We start from the raw sequence: 21,860 nt of genomic DNA on the forward strand, positions 1-21,860 counted from the left end.
GGGGCAACATGAGTCTCACCGCAGCAGGATTGATCACCCGATCAATCTCGTAAGGCCCTATATATCTGGGGGCCAGCTTACGAGAATCCACCTGGAGGGGGAGGTCCCTGGTGGAGAGCCAAACTCTGTCACCAGGCTTGTAGTCCGGGGCCTCAGACCGACGGCGGTCGGCAATCCTCTTGTTCCGAGCGGCAGTCCGAGAGAGGGCGGCCCGGACCTCTTGCCAGACCCGCCTGGCCCGACGAAGATGGTGTTGAATGGATGGAACAGAAACCACTGACTCCTGGGACGGGAAAACTGGGGGTTGAAAACCATTAGCAGCCATGAACGGAGACATACCCGTAGCAGATGAAACCAGAGAATTATGGGAGTATTCAATCCACGGAAGATGTGTAGACCAGGAGGCTGGGTAACGCGCTGTGACACATCGCATGGCCGACTCAAGGTCCTGGTTGGCCCGCTCCGTCTGGCCATTGGTCTGTGGGTGAAATCCTGACGACAAACTTGCAGAAGCTCCCAAGGCATGGCAAAAGACCTTCCACACCCGGGAGGCGAACTGGGGACCTCGATCAGAAACAATGTCCTGGGGTATTCCGTGCAGTCTGACAACATGCAGAACAAGCAGATTGGCCGTCTCGAGGGCAGACGGCAATTTAGGCAATGGAATGAAATGTGCACATTTAGAGAAACGGTCCACAATAGTTAAGATGACAGTGTTACCTCCCGACGGCGGCAGGCCGGTAACGAAGTCCACTGCTATATGAGACCACGGGCGACGAGGAATGGGGAGTGGCCGGAGCAGCCCAGCTGGAGCACGGTGAGAGGCTTTGCTGCGTGCACAGACAGAACAGGCAGCGACGTAGTCCTTAGTATCTGAGGAAATCGAGGGCCACCAGAAGCGTTGCTGGACAAGGGTCAAGGTGCGATGAAATCCGGGATGGCATGCCAACTTCGAGTCATGTCCCCATTGAAGCACCTTAGACCGAGCAGAAGGGGGTACAAACAGGAGACCTGGTGGACAAGCCTCGGGTGTGGGGTGACCAACCTGAGCCTCCTGAACGTCCCTCTCCACATCCCAACTGGCTGCACCAACAATACAGGCGGGTGAGATAATTTCCCCACACTTATCTTCCACCGGTGCAGAAAACCTTCGAGAGAGAATGTCCGGTTTGACATTACTTGATCCTGGGCGGTAGGTAAGGGTGAAGTTAAATCGACCCAAAAAGAGTGCCCACCGTGCCTGGCGGGCGTTCAATCTGCGGGCAGAACGAAGGTAAGACAAATTCTTATGGTCAGTCCATACCACAAAAGGCTGGGTCGAGCCCTCCAGCCAGTGTCTCCACTCCTTCAGCGCCAGAACCACGGCCAGTAGTTCACGATTGCCCACATCATAGTTTCTCTCCGCAGGATTGAGCTGACGGGAAAAGAAGGCACAGGGATGGAGCTTGTGGTCTGAAGTGGAACGCTGGGAGAGGACAGCACCGACGCCAGAATCGGATGCATCAACCTCAACGATGAACTGAGCTGTGGGATCAGGATGGGAGAGAACAGGTGCAGAACAGAAAAGGTTCTTTAAACGAACAAAAGAAGCCTCTGCTTCAGCTGACCAAACAAAGGGGACTTTAACAGATGTCAGTCGAGTTAAAGGTGCAGCGACTCTACTGTAGTCGCGAATAAATCTCCTATAAAAATTAGCAAACCCTAAAAATCTTTGTAGAAGCTTGCGACTTGTAGGAGTGGGCCAGTCATTTACTGCCTCGACCTTGGCAGGATCGGACCTAATCTGTCCTTTCTCAATAACAAAACCAAGAAACTGAACAGAAACGGCATGAAAATCACATTTCTCCGCTTTAACGTAGAGTCTGTTCTCAAGAAGGCGCTGAAGGACTAGCCTAACATGCTGGATATGTTCTTCAGGTGTGCGAGAAAAGATCAAAATATCGTCCAAATAAACAAAAATAAATCTGTTTAACATGTCTCTTAAAACATCGTTAATCAAAGCTTGGAAAACTGCTGGAGCGTTAGTCAATCCGAAGGGCATTACTAAATACTCAAAATGTCCCAAGGGAGTATTAAAGGCAGTCTTCCACTCATCTCCCTCTTTAATCCTAACTAAATGATAAGCGTTGCGAAGGTCCAGCTTAGTAAAAATAGAAGCCTCCTGCAAGGAACAAAAGGCAGAGTCTAAGAGAGGGAGAGGATACTTGTTCTTCACAGTAATGTCATTTAGACCCCTGAAGTCAATACAGGGGCGGAGTGACTTGTCCTTCTTGTCCACAAAAAAGAACCCAGCACCCACAGGAGAGGAAGAGGGCCGAATCAGTCCTGCAGCTAACGATTCAGTGATATATGTCTCCATTGACTCCCTTTCTGGTTTTGAAAGATTATAGAGTTTACTAGTGGGTAAAGGTGCACCTGAAACCAGTTCTATGCTGCAGTCATAGGGTCGATGAGGAGGCAATGATACGGCTTTGTCCTTGGAAAACACCTCCTGGAGGTCGTGGTATTCACTAGGAACAGATGAAAGATCAACAGGCTTAGGGCTTTCATAGTGTGTTTTAGTAGAGGGAATGGCAGAATGGAGACAGTGTATATGGCAGAACAGACTCCAATTGATAATAGATAACTTGGACCAGTCTATGTGCGGATTATGCATCTTTAACCACGGGAGACCTAAAACTAATGGGGTTGAAGGAGAGTCAAGAACATAAAGGGAGACAGTCTCATGATGGTTACCAGACAAGAGGAGGGACACCGGAACAGTACGGTGAGTCACAGTGGCAAGCGACCGGCCATCTAAGGCAAAAACAGACTTAGGACTAGGGAGGGGCTCCACGGGAATGTTGCACTGGGAAACAAACGAACAGTCAATGAAATTGTCATCAGCCCCTGAATCGACTAAGGCGAGGAGAGGAAAAGAGTCCTTGTTAATGGTGACAGTACCTGGAAGCTGAATACGTCGGGTGGAGGGATCAGTGGGTGTGTGGCTCACCAGGACCCCCCCTGTGGCTGATGAGCAACCTCTTTTGGCCGAGTTGGACAGTTTGCCCGAATGTGTCCTGCCTGACCACAGTACATACAGAGGCGTTGATCCAACCGACGTTGACGCTCCTCTGGACTGATAATCCTACCCAGCTGCATGGGCTCCCCAGGGAAGACGGGAGTAGAACTCTGAGCAGGACCTGCAGGGAATAGCTCTGCAGAACGGGGAGAGACTGGGGCAGCTTGAAAAGGTCTTGAGTTGGGGAAAAAACTACGTCTGCCTGACCTTTCCCTACGTCTCTCTCGCAGTCGGTCATCTAATCTTATGGCTAAAGATATAAGCTCATCTAAAGTGTCAGTCTCATCACGCGCTGCCAGTTCGTCCTTGACCTCTTCACTTAAGCCCCTAAGAAATACCCCCTGAAGGGCCCTCTGATCCCAACCACACTCTGCAGCTAAGATGCGGAAATCAATAGAGTAGCTAGAAACGGAACCTGAACCCTGGCGTAGAGAAAGGAGACGGCTACTAGCCCCTTTACTCAGTAATGGGTGTTCAAACACCTTACGCATCTCAGCGGTAAATGAATGAAAAGACTGACAAACTACTGAGCCACTGTTAGCTACAGCCACTGCCCAAGCAGAGGCCTTCCCAGCTAGCAGACTCATTATAAAAGCTACTCTAGCTTGGTCCGTAGAATACGTTAATGGTTGTTGATCAAAAACAATCATGCACTGATGAAGAAATTGACTACATGTCCCTGGCTCACCTGAATACCTAGACGGAGTGGGGATGAATGGTTCACGGGGCTGGGCAGGTGGGTTGTGTGGTGGAGCCGGAATCAAGGCAGGATCTGAAGCAGGTGGCGGAGCAGAAGCCTGGGCAGGAATTGGAGCAGGTGCGGTGATTGAGGTCAGGTGAGTAGCCATTTGTCCAACCTGATTGTTGAGTTCTGAGATGTTTGTAGAAAGTCTGGAAATGGCGTCCATGATTTCTTTAAGAGCCGTCTCATGCTGTCCAACTCTCAGACCCTGTGAACTGAGGGCCTTTTTGAAGCGTTCAGCCTCTGCGGGGTCCATATTTGGCCAGATTATTCTGTTAAGGTTAGGTAGTTGGACCCCCAAAGCAGAGACTGAGAAGTGGAGGATTTGCACAAAAAAAGATTTATTTCCAAAAAAAGGGTAGATGGCTGTGGTAGCAGGGAGCTGGCTGGCAGGCTTGTAGACGGGATTTGAGACATGGAATAATCTGGCACTGAAGCAGAGTCAGCCCAAGTGCTTTAAAGCCCACTGATTGGCTAATCACACCCAGGTGTGAGACTCCAGGAGCAGCAGAGGAGCCAGCCACGCCCCCTGACACACACAGCCCTGGAAACAAACAGAAAGGGAGGGGGAGGCAGAGCAGGCAAAACACAGGGACCTAACACAAGGAACTGGGTTCCTATAAGACAGGATCTTCACCACAGGGTGGTGTAAAGAAGCTCTGCTTCAATAGGTGAGGGCATAAGTCAGGGACTTGAAGAGCTGTAAAACTAATGAGATGTCATTGTAACAGTTTAGTGTGTGGGATGTGTTGGTGGTTTAAGTGTCTGATCTGATTAAAAGGAACAATCGCTGCTGTTGTCTTCACTGAATAATGAGGTCATCCCGGTGAAGGATTTTCTGACCGATACTAATATTGAAGGAGTGGACTAAAGGCTACGACTTCATCGCCATAGAAACTAGTAGCATCCGGAGAAAACCAGTTCAGAGTAGGATCCATATTGAATTATTGATAAAACAGCAGTTAGCTAAAATCTTGCACTCCATTTCACTGACTTGGGTGCGGGATGCCTTTCCATGCGCTAATGGTAATTAGACAACTACCTAACTCAATCCAAAAATGTGTCATCTTGTGATTTTTTTTTTTTTTTTTTTTTAAACAGGTTCCGAAGTATTGTAAATGAGACATGAATGTCTGATTGGTTCCTTCTTTTCGGGCCGACTGGCAAGGGTTGGTCAGAGTTTGTATGGAAACCTGTGAAGAAAACAAAGAGCCACTATTGTGCTACCTTGTTATTGCACCTTTACATGCATCAGCTTCAGTGGCTGTGCACATTCACAAGGGCGCTTTAATTCCCCTTTAATTCAGAATAAAAGTTAATTCCTCTTTAAACTGACCTTGTAAACACTTAATTCTGAATGCAAATGTAATTCCAAATTAAACTTAAATCCAAATTAGGTGGCTGGTTTATTCAAATTTCAGATTTAAATAATCCCTCGATCTTGTAAACACTTAATTCCACTTTAAATTATTTCTGGTTGTTCTGCGCATGCTTGAAATCTCGCGATGACGCGCTGGTGATGACATAGTCCAAGCTGGCCGCCTGGACTGGAGCAGAGACTATTTATTTAATATGAGCCTTAGAAGACGAAGATATAATGAAAAGAGTGGATAGACAGAAGCATAAACATGCAGACACACGGACTTATTACACACACATGGACATCGACAAAAGGAACAGGCTTCGTCGAGTCATGAAGCAACAGAGCATAGAGCTTCACTAATGACACGCAGATCATTATAAAGTTCACTTTTCACTCAACGTCCTGTATAGTGGGGATGGAACGCTAACTGCTGGCTTTGACTGACCAAAGTACACTCTTCTATCTTCCTTCCAAGCTACTTTATCTGTCTTCTCCTGCTCTGCGGATGAAAGCGAAACTGTATGTTATTGTCAAGCTTCTGCTTCAAAACTACAATCAAAATAAAAGTGAAAACAGTTCTTATTATGTGGTCTCTCTATGTTGTAGTCAAAAAGAAATAGTTTGTTTTGTGAATACATGATGTTTGCCCCCTGTCCAATCATAACCCTTCCCAACCCCCAGACCTAAAGTGGAATTAAATAAAGCAGAATAAACCTGTTTTCCATGTAAACCTCAATTTGGCATTACTGTACTATTTCCATGTAAACACAAAGCAGAACACTTTAATTCTGAATAAGTTAATTCAGAATGAATGATTATATATAATTATTAATTATAAGCGTGGTCATTGATGGATACATCTATTCAACTGTTTGATGGGATTAAAGAAACTATTGGGGGTCTTCGTCACTGGAAACACCAGCATTAAAATTCTGCGCCGACTCTCCCTTTTCTATTCCTGCAAGAAAGAAAAGTAAAACCTTAAAGACAAAATTATTTTGACTCTAGACTTTTGCTTTCTACAACCAGGGGTGTTTCAGCCACACGATTCACATCTGAGTTGCTGTATTCTTTGTGAGTTTTTCTGGATAACACAAGGTCATCCACTTTATCATATCAGAAAAGCACAGAAAAGAGACTATTTATGCTGGCATGGACCTTGAGTCATGTCCCTGAATATGAATAAAGTTTGAAAGATGCAGAAAATAAATGAACAAAAAGTGGAAATAGCAAAACAAGCATTAGGCTGTGACAACCAAACATCACTCTTTTAAAACACCTCGATTTTTTTGAAGATTGATGGCTTTTTTTTTTTTTGTCATTGTTACTTTCCGATGTAATTTTTGAGACCATTTTGAAACGCAAAGGGCCTAAACTTGGTCCTGGAGGGTTGCAATCTTGTTTTTGATTTCTACCTGCACCATCACACCTGCAGTGACCGCATGCAGCTTAGCAGAAAGTAGAAACAAAGCTTTTTTTTTGTACAATCAAGTGTTCTGGAGGGCGGAGACAGTGTTCATTTTGTTGAATGAACGTTTATGGATATTGTCACAGTTTTCGTTGACTACATTTTTGTAGTGACAATAACTATGACTAATTTTAAAAAAAAATAAATAAAAAAAAATGAAAAACTTTTTCAAAATATTTTTTGTCAACTAATAAAAACTAGACTATAATATTCACATGGGACGAAATCAAATCGGAACAAAGTTTCTTTTTTGGAAGGTCTCCAATGAAACATTTTTTGTTGCGTGGTAAGACAGTAATAGAGATGTAAGATGGCTCATGTGTCTTATGCATCAATAATATGTCTGTGTATTTACAAACATTAATACATCCCAAATCAGGTTGATAAATGGTAATTAAATCTATTTAGAAATGCATAAACTCTTGACTATATTTTAGTCGACTATGTCTGTAACAGATTTAGTCGACTCAAATATTTCATTTAGTTGACTAAAACTAGATTATTTTACTGAAATAGTCCTGATGACTACCTTTTGACTAAAACTAAGTTGCATTTTAGTCCAAACACTAATAAAAACCTACTGTCAAAACACTGGAGACGAATATAAACCCGCAGGACAAAGTTTGGACACCACTGTAACAAGTATTTGGTTCCCTTCCCATTCCACAAGGGGTCGCTGGTGCCCACCAAGTGATGCAACGCTGCCCAGTCCATTGAATGTGTTTGATAGGAACTTTTCAATGTCTTTACGTGTGTTTGGGCTGCAGTGTCCGTGGAAAAAGTGTCTTTAGGTGGAGGTGACTGAGGTGGGGGAGGTGTTTTTGATGAGAAGTTGGTCTTTTCATGGGTTTTGCTTTTTGTTAAATTGTAGCTGAATTAATATTGTTGAGACAGTAATGTTCATGTTGTGAACCGTGTGAGCAGATTTTGATGATACTAAAGCTCCAAACGGCCCCACTGTTTGCCTGGAGCAGGCAGTGCCACAGCTGGATGGCTTTCCCTCCGTCTGCTGCTCGCAGCGCGCACTGGGCAGGCTGACAACGCGCAGGCTCCACTCAACCTGCTGCCTGTTCTCTGCCGCAACAAACCCCCAGAGACGCAGGCTCGCAATCGGACTTGGGGCGCAAACACGAACCACCTGGTGTCATAAACCTAATTAGAAGTGGCAGCTGAGCTCTGCGCTCCAGGATCAGACCCGGGGAGTGTCTGACTGCTGCGTGCGTGCGTGCGCGCCCGGAGTTTACGCGCAGAGACTTGAAGAAGCGGAAAAAAGGTCGACCAGGGTTTGGGATTTGAAGTTTTCTACTAAAGAATATTACATTGCACACAATGCAGAGAGAGAAGTGTACGGTTTGGTCCTGAAGGGTCGGACTTTATGCGCACAACAGGAATCAACTTCTGAATTCTGGTGATGAGAAGGACGCGGAGCAGAGGACTGAACACCTTCTGTATATATACTTGTTATTTTTGAAAACGACTTACCATCATATAATTACTCATATCATATCGCAATTTCGAATGTTTTGAGTTTTTCCCAGACGTCCTGTTTGTTAATTCCAACATTTGGGCTTTTCTGAAAGTGAAATAATCAGAATTGAAGGGAAGGTCTGAACTTTGTCTCCCTTAGATACTGGACACCTTATAGCAGTTTTAACAAACAAGATGATCTTTGATCCTCCAACATCCAAGTTACACGTAGGATTTTCTTCTACTTGAGGGTTTTTTTTTTTGGGAGGAATTCTTGTCTTTTTTTGTCCCGTCGACTCCAAGAAACATGTTGCACATCCTCGGGTTTCACTTGGTGCTGTTACTTTTAAAAGGTAAGAGATGTTTCCAGTTCTAATGGTCTGTTTTTGGTGGTTCTGAGACTGTACCAATGTTCTGCCAATGATCTCATGCTTACATTTGAACCCTCTTTCACTCTGCTATGTCTGTGTTCCACATGGCTTTGTCATTTATACTGTTTAATCTGTGCACACTGTTGGACCACAGTCATACTTGAAGTCATGTATTATGCATTGGCAGGACTCCTCTGCAGTGGCTTTGCACCTGTGTGAACATACCCAGAGCTGCTGGCCCAGAAGATCTAACCTTAAATAACATTTATCTCATGCATATTTCAAAGGGATGGGATTCTCCAGTGCTATACAGAGACTGAGATGTGTAACTTCACGACTTGACAAGTTATTACACTAAGACTGGTCTCAAAGCACATAACTATTTAATGAGAAAAGTTGAAGGTTGCAGTAGTGGTGGTGACAGATCTTTCTGCTGAAGACGTAAGACACATATTTAGAGAGTAGTTTTTTTTTTCATTATACACATGTGATTTCTCTTAACTGCAGAGTTGAAAGGAATTTGATGGTATTTCATCAGTGAAAGCCATAATAAAGAAAACTGCATTGATCCAGTGTTCGCTGGTGGTTTGGAGAACCTGGCAGATTTTCTTTCTTTCAAATGAAGTATAATCTTCTAAGCATGTGGAAGAGTGGATTTTTATTTTATTTTTGCCTTCTGTGTGTCATTTAATTTAATTATTCAAACTACTAGCAATGACCTAAAAAAGCAATACTGTACTATGTCTTTATTATATATAGGAGTGGTTTTCATCTACCCGGGCTAATTGCTCAGGACCCACTGTCGTTATGTTGCTTTTTTTTATTTTTATTTTTTTTTTAAAGCAAATATTAAAATTAAAATAAAAAATTAATACATTAAAACATCTTATGTATTTAAAAATAATGATGTATTAAGAAAACAAGGTAGTACTAATAGATCGATCTAATAGATCAGCTGCCTGTTAATTAAAAAAATAAGGAAAAGTAAATCTTTGAAAGACTGGCGCCCTGTCCAGGGTGTACCCCCTCCCAGCGCCCTATGAGAGCTGGAGATTGGCACCGGCAGACCCCCGCGACCCTGATAAACGGGAATAAGCGGGTATGAAAATGGATGGATGGATGGAAATCTTTGAAAGTCCAAATGGGCAGCAGAATTATTATTATTTTTTTTAACACTATGTACAAATCTAAAATAAAATGCAATTACAGTAAAAAGTAGTATTCATGTTTTTAGTAAATTCTGAAAAAATTGTAAGATAAAACTTTTTTTTTTTTTTTTTTACCAAAAATTGTCATCTATTTCCAAAGTGTGAGTAAATTTGAGTATTAGTTAAAACGACCACATGGTAGCTATTTATATTATATATCTATGTCTGTTGTGATTTTTCCAAATTTAAGTTTGCTTTTAACAGACATTTCTCCCTCTCCAAAAAAGTCTCCTTAACTTCCGTCACCAAAACTGGCATAGCTTTCTTAGTCATTTTCCGTATTGAATTTGGTGTCCGCTATGGAGAGTGGCAGACAACACCAAATTAAAGCTTTAACAATTAACAATGGTATGCCAGTTTACTTGCTGCTTTGGGGAATGCAGACTTGTTGATCTGTCCTTTCTGGGCAAAAGATGCTATAGTTGGTTATAGCATCTGCCTGTTGTCCTGCAAAAATGTTGCTTTAAGTTGCACAGAGAAAAATTGTCAAAACCTGCCACTTGTATAAATAATATTTCTCTACTTAAAAATATGGATGCACCGAATATTCGGTAACCAAATATATTCGGCCGAATATTGCAAAAAAAGCCACATTCAGCCGTCAGTGGAGTGAGTTAAAAGCAAGGCTGAATAGTAGCGTGTGACGCAATGATGCAATCAAACAACGTGCAGTGATTTAGAGTCAGAAAAGTGAACCAGAGCAGCAGGAGCAGACGCTGCAGCTCCTCCTCCTTTCTGCACACAAACACAACCAAGACTCTTTCTCTTTCCACTTACCGCTCTTCGTTGTCCATCACTGAGTAAAAGTTGGAAGCTGTCCATTTCCACAACAGAATCCGTTGTTAGCGCTGTGAGCCACAAATTCGTAAACATCCCCATCGTTTTCTCCTTAGTTCACAAGCGATGTCGGGTCTTGCTGCATAGGCTGGTGTAGCATTAGCACGGAGTGCTAGCAGTTGATGTGTGTAAACAATGGGTCCGTGGCTCCAAGCAGTGACTCCCAACACGATCGGCAGCAGAAAAAGTAGTGCAGTTTGCGCGTCTAGTAGTGCAGTTTGCATTTACATTCATGGCAATAAAGTATAATATTCTATATAAAACAGCAGTGTTGTTTCAGCTGTTAGAGGGAGGAACTCACATTCTAGGAGGCGTGTTAGGTGATGTCACCTACCAACGTGGGCAAAATCCAACTCGCCCGTTTGGAGCTGACTTTTTACAAAATGTGGAATAACAAGGGAGGGAGGACAAAGAACTTTGGCCCTCTGAATGAGGCTAAAGGGATGCATATAATTTTTTTGAAAATCAAAGGCTACTGGAATATTTAAAAAATGTCAGAATATTCAATAAACATTTACTTTCTTTAAAAAACATGTCTAAAAATGTATTCTAGGCTACTAATGCACTTTTTAGTGAAAAACTTAACCACATTGGATATTTAGTATTCATTTCAGTACATCCCTACTTAAAAGCATATTCTAATCCAATCCCCCCTCCCCTCTTTTTTTCTTGAAAATATGTTAGTAAAGTTAATTTGCAGTTTACATTCAGTTAAACTGGGAGTTATTTTTAATAATCATATTAATATTGTTTGCCTTAAGAGTTAAGGTGTAAATCTTTTGATAGGAACAGGAAATAATATTATAGGAATATATATATATATATATATATATGTGTATTTGCCCATCTTGAACTATTGACAGATTGATAATTTTGTTTAATGCCAGCATGACAACTACCATACTCATATTTGCTTTTCATAAAGTGAAATTAAACTTCACTTTTACACAATCTTTAAAAAAAAAGAAAAAAAAATCTTAAAAATGTTTATTAACATTTTAATATTCTCATCAAACACCCATTCAATTATTTAGCTTCTTTAGCAACTGTTTTGTAAATGATCTGCATTATATTCATGCAATAATTTTAAGTAAATGATTAAAAAAAGATGAGGCAGTTTGATTATCATGCTGCATCTATAGGCTATTTTGAACTTAACTTCTGTTTTTTTTTTTTTTACTTTTTGTCAGTTTTTTTTGTTTCTACATAATGCCTTAATAGGCCTGTTCTTTCTTTATTCACACACAAAACACCAGTTCGACTTCACAAAGCCTCATGTCCGTATTACACATTTGGGGAGGAAATACAATCTAAATTTAATGTGAGGTTATGTTAGCATAACTCTCCTGTAGGCTAATGCATAGCTAGCTATCTGTGCTAGTGCTCTGAAGGTTAGCTAATATATGCCTGAAAAAAATGTGGGAAAAGTAGAGCTTATTTTTTGTATATTGTCTCTAGACTTCTGATACAACGTTACACTCTTTGTGGTAACTGTTAGATTTGTTGTCTTTGTGCTTCCTTTTGAGGTAGTAGTATGAGTTTTATGTCATCCCAGCTGCTTCATTGAGCTGTGCACTGTAGAATTTGCACACTGTCAAGTAAGACTGTGCTATATATCGTCGTTCACGATATGGTGGTTTAATGACAGTAAGACGTGGACTTTTTACTCGTCTATAACTTTCATGAAGCTCTTAGTCCAGTCTTATGTGTCAGTGGGTTAGCTTAGCTTAGTTAGCTTTAGTCCTTGATAAGTGTTGCTGCAGGTTCTGTCACCGTGATTGTGGGAACTTTGGGTGAATCTGACGGAGGAACTTAGACTTAGACACTTTGTTGGGTGGGTGTCTGGTCTTAACCAAGTAGCGGTGCATGATGTATCGCTGCTCGCAGCTTCAGGTAGACTGCGACTGTGACGAGCAGCGCTACGTGTGGGAGCGGTGTTGACAGCGCTGAGCTAAGAGCGCTGAGCTCTGGGTAACAGTGCTAAGCTCCCGGTAACAGCGACATATTCTTACCTGTGGGAATGTTTTTGACAATATATCTCCCTCTACTCACGTCCGTAACATGCAAACAGCTCTGATCACAGATATACTGTATATAGACATGGAAAAACCAGCTCCATCCACAGATTGAAGAAGACGGTGATGACGTAACAACAAATACATTTGGCGGTGACTAATACTGTTATTGATTTTTGTCGACGAATCGTTGCACCCTTAATCAGGGTTGTTGAATTTGTGAAGAGTCATGATGAATGTAGTTGGTATAGATGGGTTTCTGCTCCTACAAATTACCCATGATCCCCTGCGCGCAGCCATCTTGAGTGTCACTATAACCTGTACAGGTCACTGATTCAGTTTGTCAACAATATGTTATACCTGACACATGCGTTGTGTGGGGTTGCTCAAACAGAGCGAAGCCAGGAGAAAATAAGACAGTTTTATTGCATTCCTAAAATTATAAATAGTCATGGAGCGTAAACAGAACGTCTGTCCACTGAAAGGAGAAACAAATGGCTAGCCATTATCAACAGGTTTCCGACCTGACCCAGAAAAGCGACACTATAAAGGCTGTAGTGAGCATTTCATCACAGGCAAGTGTATACATTATACATGCATCTCTGGTGATGTTTTCATATGAATACACAACTCGTATGTTTACATTATCATTCATGCTGCACATCATTGGAAAGCTATGATTCTTGCGATTTAAGCTATAAAAGCATTTAACAATCCAACAACCACAGCCGAAGTTATCAATGCTTCTGTCAGATCAATCAAAAATTACAGTAATACGTCATCTTACCTTTGAAGCCTCATATTGACCATGTGTAGGCATTTACACTGTTCACCAGATAGTTGTTGTCGAGATGCGAAATGGCCGGGAACGTATCCACGTCGGACACCGATTGTCCTTTCCCGATTTCGTACGGATTTTTGTTGTTGATTTCCCTCAACTTCTGTAAATACCTTGCTTTGCAAGTTGCATTCAAACTATCTCTGTAGATAGTTTTTTCCTTTTGGCTATTTTTAGTCAGTTTTGGGGTGCACGGTGGCTTAGTGGTTAGCACGTCCGCCTCACAGCAAGAAGGTCCTGGGTTCAAGCCCTGGGGTGGGGAGTTTGCATGTTCTCCCTGTGCTGCGGGGGTTTCCTCCGGGTACTCCGGCTTCCTCCTACAATCCAAAAACATGACTGTAAGATTGATTAGAGTCTCTAAATTGCCCATCGGAGTGAATGAGAGAGTGAGTGGTTGTCTGTCTATGTCGCCCTGCGATGGACTAGCGCCCTGTCCAATGAGAGCCGGAAAATTGGCACCTTCAGACCCTTGCGACCCTGATAAACTGGAATTAGCCGGTTTGAAGATGGATGGATGGATAGTTGGTTTTGACGTCATTTTGAAAACTTCGGGGGACAAATGTATTGTCAAGTTGTAAACAATGAAGGGTTACACATAAAATGGCGGCCTATGGAATTGTAGGAAATTTGTGACGTCCTTGATAACCCATCTATAGCCCCGAGCAAATTGCCTGTATTAAATATACGGTGTGGTTGATGTATGTGTTTCTGGGTTATTCAGATTAAAAAGAGTTAAAACTACCCGTGCACACCTTGAAGTCCCTTTTGTGCAAATATTACAACGGTACCAATTAAAAAAGTTAAAAAACAACAGAAAATCCCCCCTACTTTGCTGAAAATGGAGCGTAGGGGGCGCCATCGCTTCATAGGGGAGCAAAATTACAACGTTGGGGGCCCTTACGTTAACAGTGCTGGCGAGAGACCCCGAAAACTACTAGATGGCATTAATAAATCCTATTTTGAAGTTGAAGTACAAATAAAATAAGTCAAATGCGTGGGACCTATAACAGTGGGTCAGCGATGAGATGAGTGTCCATAGAAATATTAGTATAATTTGCTGTAGAGTTACAGGGTGGGCATTACAGAAACTGTACATCTTTGCTGAGCATCCAAAAACTGAATGTTGCACCTCTGCCGTGTGTCCACACTTCTGCTTTGTTCTCAAAGCTAAAAAGCCAATTTGTATTTGACAGCATTCATTAAAAATGTGCTGCTCAGAGAATTGCATTGCTAGCGGTGCACAGTAAGGATGTTTGCCATATGCCAAGACCTTCTCAGCAACTACACACAGTGTGATCCTAATTGAGTGTTGTTATGTATCATAAACCTGCAGGACATAGTCTCTTACTGTGCATTGTGATAAAAATTGATAACACTCCAGGAAATGAGAGAATCCTATTCATTTACGGAAAATGATTGTGCAGCGTAATGAAGCCATAATTAGATTGATACTAGACCCAAATCATTATGTAATGAAATAACTTTCTGTATTTCTTGGTTGGCTGCAGCGAAGGAATCCTGTGAGGAGAATTCAATCTCACCTTCCTTCATTTTATCGTTCAGCTTAACAAGATCCAAATGGGGATCAAGTAGGGGTAATCGTGAGTCTACATCTTTGAGTGCTAAGCACACGGCCCATGCCGTCGTTTGTCTTTGCTGTTTGTCTGTCCTTGCAGAACTTTATTCTTTTTAAGGTCGTTCAATGTGCCTTGACGGATTCTTTTTCTCCTTTGAATGCCAACATTTTGATTAACCCTGCTCTATAGAGAGGTTTTATCTATAATGCTGTTCTGAAAGTTCCACCACTGTGGTCTCTCACCCCCGTGCTATATGACATGCTTCCAGTTTCACTTCTTTCGTTCGTGGTAGTTTTTTAAGCTTTCCAATCTGCGTCCATGAGCTGAGCGGGTCTGTGCAACATACTGAGGAAGTGAGGTCAGTAAACAGTGACCAGTTTACCTGAGTGACATGCTGATTTAGATTTAGTTCAATGGAACAATCCAGACTGAGATTGATATTAATGGTATGTTGTTTGTAAATTGAAATAATCATTCTTACCTGAAGATTGGCGTCACCTTAATTTGACAGAATTCATTTTCACCTTCCATCATTTAATCATTTTTTTTATTTAAATGAGCTCACAGCCTGTGGTTGGTAAAGACATTAAAAGCAATTTTGCTTGTTTTGATGGCAATGCCACATTTATAGTCCATTCGAAGAGCACAGAACATTAGAGGAAAAGTAAAAAATCCTGACGAGGCTGTCGTTTCATCTAGACTATCACATAGGTGGGCTTTAAGCGCACTGTGGTGCCTTTTGTAGCTCCCCAACAGGACACAGATTAGAAATGGCATATTGTCCCTCTTCTCTCAATTCCAATTGAGCTTGGCTCGGCTGTTTCCTGTAACCTCTCTTCATGAAAGAAAACAGAAATAAGAATCACAAAAACTGCTTGGTGTAAACTGTCTTTTGAATATACCTGCTGTTTAATTTCCAACCATCCCAAATTCTTATCCTTTATTTCTCTGCGTCAAACTGTGCCCCTTTGTATTTTGATGACCATTATGTGACACATACTGAGTAGGTTGACTGTCAGCTAAATCCCTTGTGCTGTATTTTCATGCTAATTCCAATCAAAGTGTGTGTAGGAGGCATACAGTGGAGCTCTCCAGTCAATGATTCAAAAGAGATTTTATGCTCCTACATATTCAAATATCATTATTATGACCCACAATGTTTCCTCTAAGCACCTCTGCCCTGTGTTAATTGGCTTTTTGTAACAGTTGTGATCTCAAATTCAATTTAATCAAAGTTCATAATTAGGTGAGGGGAAGAGCGGAAATCTGTGTAAACGCTTTACAGAGGAGGGATGTACGGGTGTGTGTGTGTGTGTGTGTGTGTGCCTGAGGATGAGCTTTCATTGTAATAATTGAGAAACATGCTTATGCAGTGTTTTCCCATCTGGTAGTCTTGTCTGAACGGACTTCACAGTCAGTGACTGCATGTGGTGCAACAGAGAAAAAGCACCAGGGATCTGAGAATTGCTGTCAGTTTGACACAGCTAAAAAAAAAAAAGCCAGTTGCTGTTAAGTCAGCCAAACATCTTTGGAAAATGCAGTTCACATTGAAACTCTTAGGGATTTAAGCTTACAGTCCAATATGGACTGAGCAAGAAACAAACATAATGCATGTGTCAGACTGTTACGGGCGTTGACTGTTTATTAGGCTAGTGTTGACGATGACCTCATTTATTTCTTAATTCCGTGCTAGTTTGACATTGGCACCATGAGCGATAACGGATTGTGATTTTAACCTCACAAAAACTCAACTAATAAAGTGTACACAGCCACAGTATTCTCATGGTGCTCTATATGCTTTGAATTCAAACACCTGACATTAAAACTCTCACTTCTTTACTCTTTTCCACCTATTTTCCCACTTACTTTAGAAAAGAGGTGTCAATTCATTTCAGTCCAGGGGTCACATACAGCTGAATTTAATCTCAAGTGGGTCAGATCGACAAAGATCGTTCCACATTTTTATCAATGTCTAACACAGTTGATGAACTTTGTATTTAAAAATCATACTTCGAATCGAAAATGGTCCAAAAAGTAAGTAAATCAGGAAGAAATATCTGGAACTCAGTAATAAGGTGTTTTTATTGTAATTAATGATCATTGCTTTTCCCCATGATGTTCACAGATTAGATTGGACGCTTTGATGGCTCAGACTCAGCCCACAGTCATTGAGTTTGGCACATGTAGATTACATCAAATTAAAGTAACCCCCCCTAATAATTTATTGAAACAAATATGCAAAACATCTAGAGCACTCAGTGTTGCCATGAAAAATAAAGAGCTCACAAGAAAAAGCTGACAAAACTACGTGTTGGTCTACTGCAAACACCCCAAAATCACCGAAAACACAGCCATGAGTTAAAAAGGGGATTAGATCATTCTTTGCATTAGAGGAACACTAGCACCCAATGCATTTTAGCGCTCAATTTCAACCTCTGCATTTTCTGATTTCTGCAGGGAATCTTGAGTCTGACTTGGATCATTTTTATGCTGAAAAAGCAGTAGCGATTTGTTAGATTGTAGGTAGGGCTGAACGATTAATTGCATTTACGATATTATCGCAATATCATAAAATGCGATTTTGTAATTGCAGTCTACATTTTTTTTAAATGTATTTATTTGTTTTATGTCCTGTCTTGTACTGTCCTGTTAAGTTCAGAGTGTGTTTAAGAAGTGCAGTCCACATGTTTACATTTTTCATGAAACATGAAGTTAGTTAGATATGTTGAAGAGGTAAAGCCACAGATGTTTGCTATATTGTTGTAAACTGTGCTTTAAAATGTATATTTTATTATTATTTAAAATTTAAATTAGTCTGAAATTGTTTATTATGAAACAAATTGATTTATTGCTTGTGTTCAATGAAAGACACATGACAAGAGGCCCTTGAAAAAATAATTGCATGTTAAATTGCAAAATTGAGGAAAAAAATCGCAATTAGATTATTTTCCAAAATTGTTCATGGTTCCAAAACTGCTTGCTGACATTATCCAAAGAAGTCAAACATTACACATAAAGCTGAACACCTAACAAACCCCAAGTCATGACTAGAGGTCGACCGATATGGGATTTTCAAAGGCCAATGCCGATACCGATTTAAAAAAAAAAAAAAATCAGCCAATGGTTGATATCTTAAGTCAATTTTGGAAGCAGATATTTGAGGCTGAAATACCTTTTTTTTAAAGCACATTGATTATAAAAGACAATTAAAACAGTCATATGATATAAATATATGTATTAGAAATTAAATAAAATACACCAATAGAACTATTAACATTTATTGGACTTTTATGGCTTTTTGTGTGTTTTAATATTGTAACAGGTTTTTTGTGTGTTTTAATATTGTAATAGGTACTGTTATTGTTGTTATTGACTTGTACATGTATTGTCATGCTTGTATTTTAATGCCTTTTTACATCTTGGCCAGGGGACTACAGATGAAAAATAGCCTCCTGGCTAATTCTGGCTTTTTTTTAACCATGTTTGTTCATGGGTTATATGAAATTGCACTGTCCCCTTTCAAATAAACCAATACAATACAATACAATACTTTAAATATACCCATACACAACCAAGTAAAACAAAAAGTACAGCACGGGTAAGTAGCAGTAAAGCACAACAACAATATACAATGTGCAAGTAGTCAGTTTAAACTAAATACCTGTTTTAGGTATAACTACTCACTCCTTCCCTCTGTTCACAGCCACCACCATTATACTTAAGCTTCACACTTCTCACCATATGTGCAACTATAACATCACATCTCACTTTAAAATAATCAACTGTTCCCCAACCTTTCCATTTCCTACCTTGAGTCTCTCCTCCCTGTTCCCTTCCCCCCCACTTAACGTGTAACACTGCCCTCTCTTTTTATATCCTCCCTATGATAAAGTGTTACTTACCCTTCCTTAGGGAAGGCTGGTGATGGTCAAAAAAAAAAAAAAGTCATGACAGAATGGATGATTAACTGTTGATGGAGTTGAGTTGAATAGATAACCAGAGGCTGAAAAGCTGGATTGTATTTGCCAGTCTTTGTATTACATCCCATATTTAGATGTTACACTGAAAGTGTTTAAAAATGACTTGCTAAGAAACACTTGGGGATTGTATATCTGTGCTCGTGATTGTTCTTCTCTGCATGTGTATTAGAGCTGCTATGGATTGTATGGATGGGCCTGCAGCAGATGGAACAATATAGAATTAATTATTTGGGGAGCATTGTAGATAATGGTGAATGGACTTGATTTATATAGCGCCTTATAACCACACTGAGGCAGTCTCAAAGCGCTTTACATAACAGCTCATTCACCCAATCACTCTCACATTCACACACCAGTGGGACAGGACTACCATGCAAGGCGCTAGTCAACCACTGGGAGCAACTTAGGGTTCAGTGTCTTGCCCAAGGACACTTCGACACATCGTCAGGTACAGGGATCGAACCCCCAACCTCTCGATCAGAAGACGACCCACTACCACCTGAGCCACGGTCGACCAATAATACAATCATCTAACTGTAACCAATCCTACACATTCTCTCTATAAACCAGTGCCACTTTTTGAAAAAATGTAGATAGGTTGGATTCAAAGCCGATTATATTAAAGCTCCGTAGGAAAACTCAAACGTTGTCAGCTATTGACTATACCCGCTCACAGCTGGCACAAGGAGTGGTTCAATCTGGGTAAAGACACCATTCTGTAACATGCAACTTCATTACTTAGGTAAAAGTACAGATGCTTCTTGTCTAAAACTACTCCAATACAAGTAGAAGAGTGAAAGTACTGAAGTAATTACATAAAAAAATTATGAAGTGTTGAACATAATTAAAAATCTTGAACATAATTCTAATCATCATGAGGGCAATTAAGAAAACACTGATGTACAATCTGTTACATTTATAATAGTACAGCTGAATGGTGTTTCATTGACTATCCTAACATTTAGGTTTGTTTATCAAACCACATCATCAACCAAATTACCATTATTTACAGAATGAACAAAGAGCTGTTCAATAGCCTCAAAATCTCACAAATATGGATAGAAACTCTGTTATTGACCATAGGTGCATTCACCAACCAATACGGCTGTTTATAGTGGAGGTAAAGTGATACATTTCTCCAAAAAAAACATGTATATGTTAAGGTTATGTTTATTCAGGTTTTATCTCCTGACATGTTTCGACTGTCAATTGCCATTCTTCCTCAGAGGTGATTGCTTTGATGTATCCCTTCGAGTTCTCTCACAAGGAAAGCATCAAATCATTTTCTAATGGCTTTATGAGTGTCCTCATACATGTTTTTTGTGATTCTTATGTGTCCTTTCATGTGTCCTTTCATGTGTCCTTTCATGTGTTCTTTCATTAAACAAACCACAACATATCTTTCAAAAAAACAAAAAAAAATGAACTTGCTGGAATTAATACTGAATAAGTGTTTGGGTGAGTGCTGCCCTCATTCAGAATTAAAAAACAAAAATGGTCAATACTTTTTAGTGATGCACCAACATGTATTTTTCTCTTCCAATCTGATAACTCTTTATTTCCAAATTAAAATAATTCTATAAGGAATCCAATTTCAAGTGATAGACATGACATCTTTAGAATGTTTTCTCTCCGTTCAGAATTTTCCATCATGTATTGCAGATTGTATTTTAATTTATTTTCATTTAACCAGATAGATCATTGAGAACAAGTTCTCATTTGCAATGGTGTCCTGGAAGCTGGTAGGGTTACAGGACTCGCTCAATGTCCCACAGTGTTGTCCCACAGTGGATTCAAACCAGCAACCTTCTAGTTCAAGTCGTCTTTTGGGAGCAATTAAAAAGTTTTCCATTATCAGAACGTAGGTTGTCATGTATCCATCATACTTACAACACTTGTAGTTGTTTGCAATGACAAAGAAACATGTTTTGGATTTTTTATTTTGCCCTCAGCTTTTCTCTGATAACCTTACCCCAAACACATTTTACCCTTCATTAACCCCCCAAAATATTTCTATTACATAAATAGCTTCTCTGCAAATGTAACAGCACACCAGTACAGATAGATTTGAGTGTATTTATTACTTTAGAGCTGCAGAAATCTCTCTAACAAGCCCAACATACCGACAAACTAGAAATTTACCCAACATTAAGAAGCAAGATGATATTCCCAATGGGTACCATTAAAAACACACTGCAGTTATCATTTTTACATGGCACGGTTTCCTTATTCCAAATGTCTATTTTGGTACACGTGTGTCAAAATTGATCAAGTATAAAAATGATGAATGAAAACAGTCCACTATCCTGTATGGTTCTATATGATCTTAATGGGACCATGGTTGTTGACAAGAATATACTAAGACAATGAGTGTGGTTTTGCCAGCATGCATCTTTGATACATGACTGCACGGGGGAGGGTGTCTGTGTGTGTGTGTGTGATGCTGCTTCCCGTACACTCAGAGGTGTGCTTGTCAGCGTGTGCGAGAGGAGGATGCGTGATTAGCGTTAGGAGCGTAGACATTGATTCTTAATGAAATGACACCTGGAAATTAAATGCATATCATTTTTTAAACCTTATTCTTTCCTTATGGCACAGTACCAAATAATTATAATATATAATATCATTTTAAAGTGCATAACAACACAAACAATTGTAACATACATGTAATGTTTTTCCATTGACTTGTTGGTCACTCTTAAAAGAAGAATTCACATTTAGTTCCAATGTGAAACTGTTCAATTGCCCCCTGGTAAAATATCTATGTTTCCAGGTGTTTTGGTTCAACTGGTGAACATTATGTTTGGTGACAAACATCTGTTGGGTCTCTGATCTTTTATGTTTATGGAAAATGAGAAAATCACACATTTTAGCCATATTTCTCCATTGAACAGGTGGTTCAAAGTGTTTAGAAGAGATAAACAAACGGGCCT

General features: G+C 40.4%; 1 protein-coding gene across 1 annotated transcript in view; it reads left to right on the plus strand.

Moving 5' to 3' along the window:
* The first annotated feature begins 8,372 nt into the window (after window positions 1–8,372).
* The window catches only part of si:dkeyp-14d3.1 (transmembrane protein 132C), a 261,882-nt gene continuing 248,394 nt past the window's right edge, over window positions 8,373–21,860 (plus strand). The window contains exon 1 of the mRNA XM_028458543.1: window positions 8,373–8,454. Coding sequence (XP_028314344.1) covers window positions 8,409–8,454 — 46 coding nt within the window. The 5' untranslated portion in view covers window positions 8,373–8,408. The remainder of the gene's footprint in view (window positions 8,455–21,860) is intronic.

The sequence above is a fragment of the Gouania willdenowi genome, chromosome 9 (assembly GCF_900634775.1).
Source record: "Gouania willdenowi chromosome 9, fGouWil2.1, whole genome shotgun sequence".
Lineage (NCBI taxonomy): Eukaryota > Metazoa > Chordata > Actinopteri > Blenniiformes > Gobiesocidae > Gouania > Gouania willdenowi.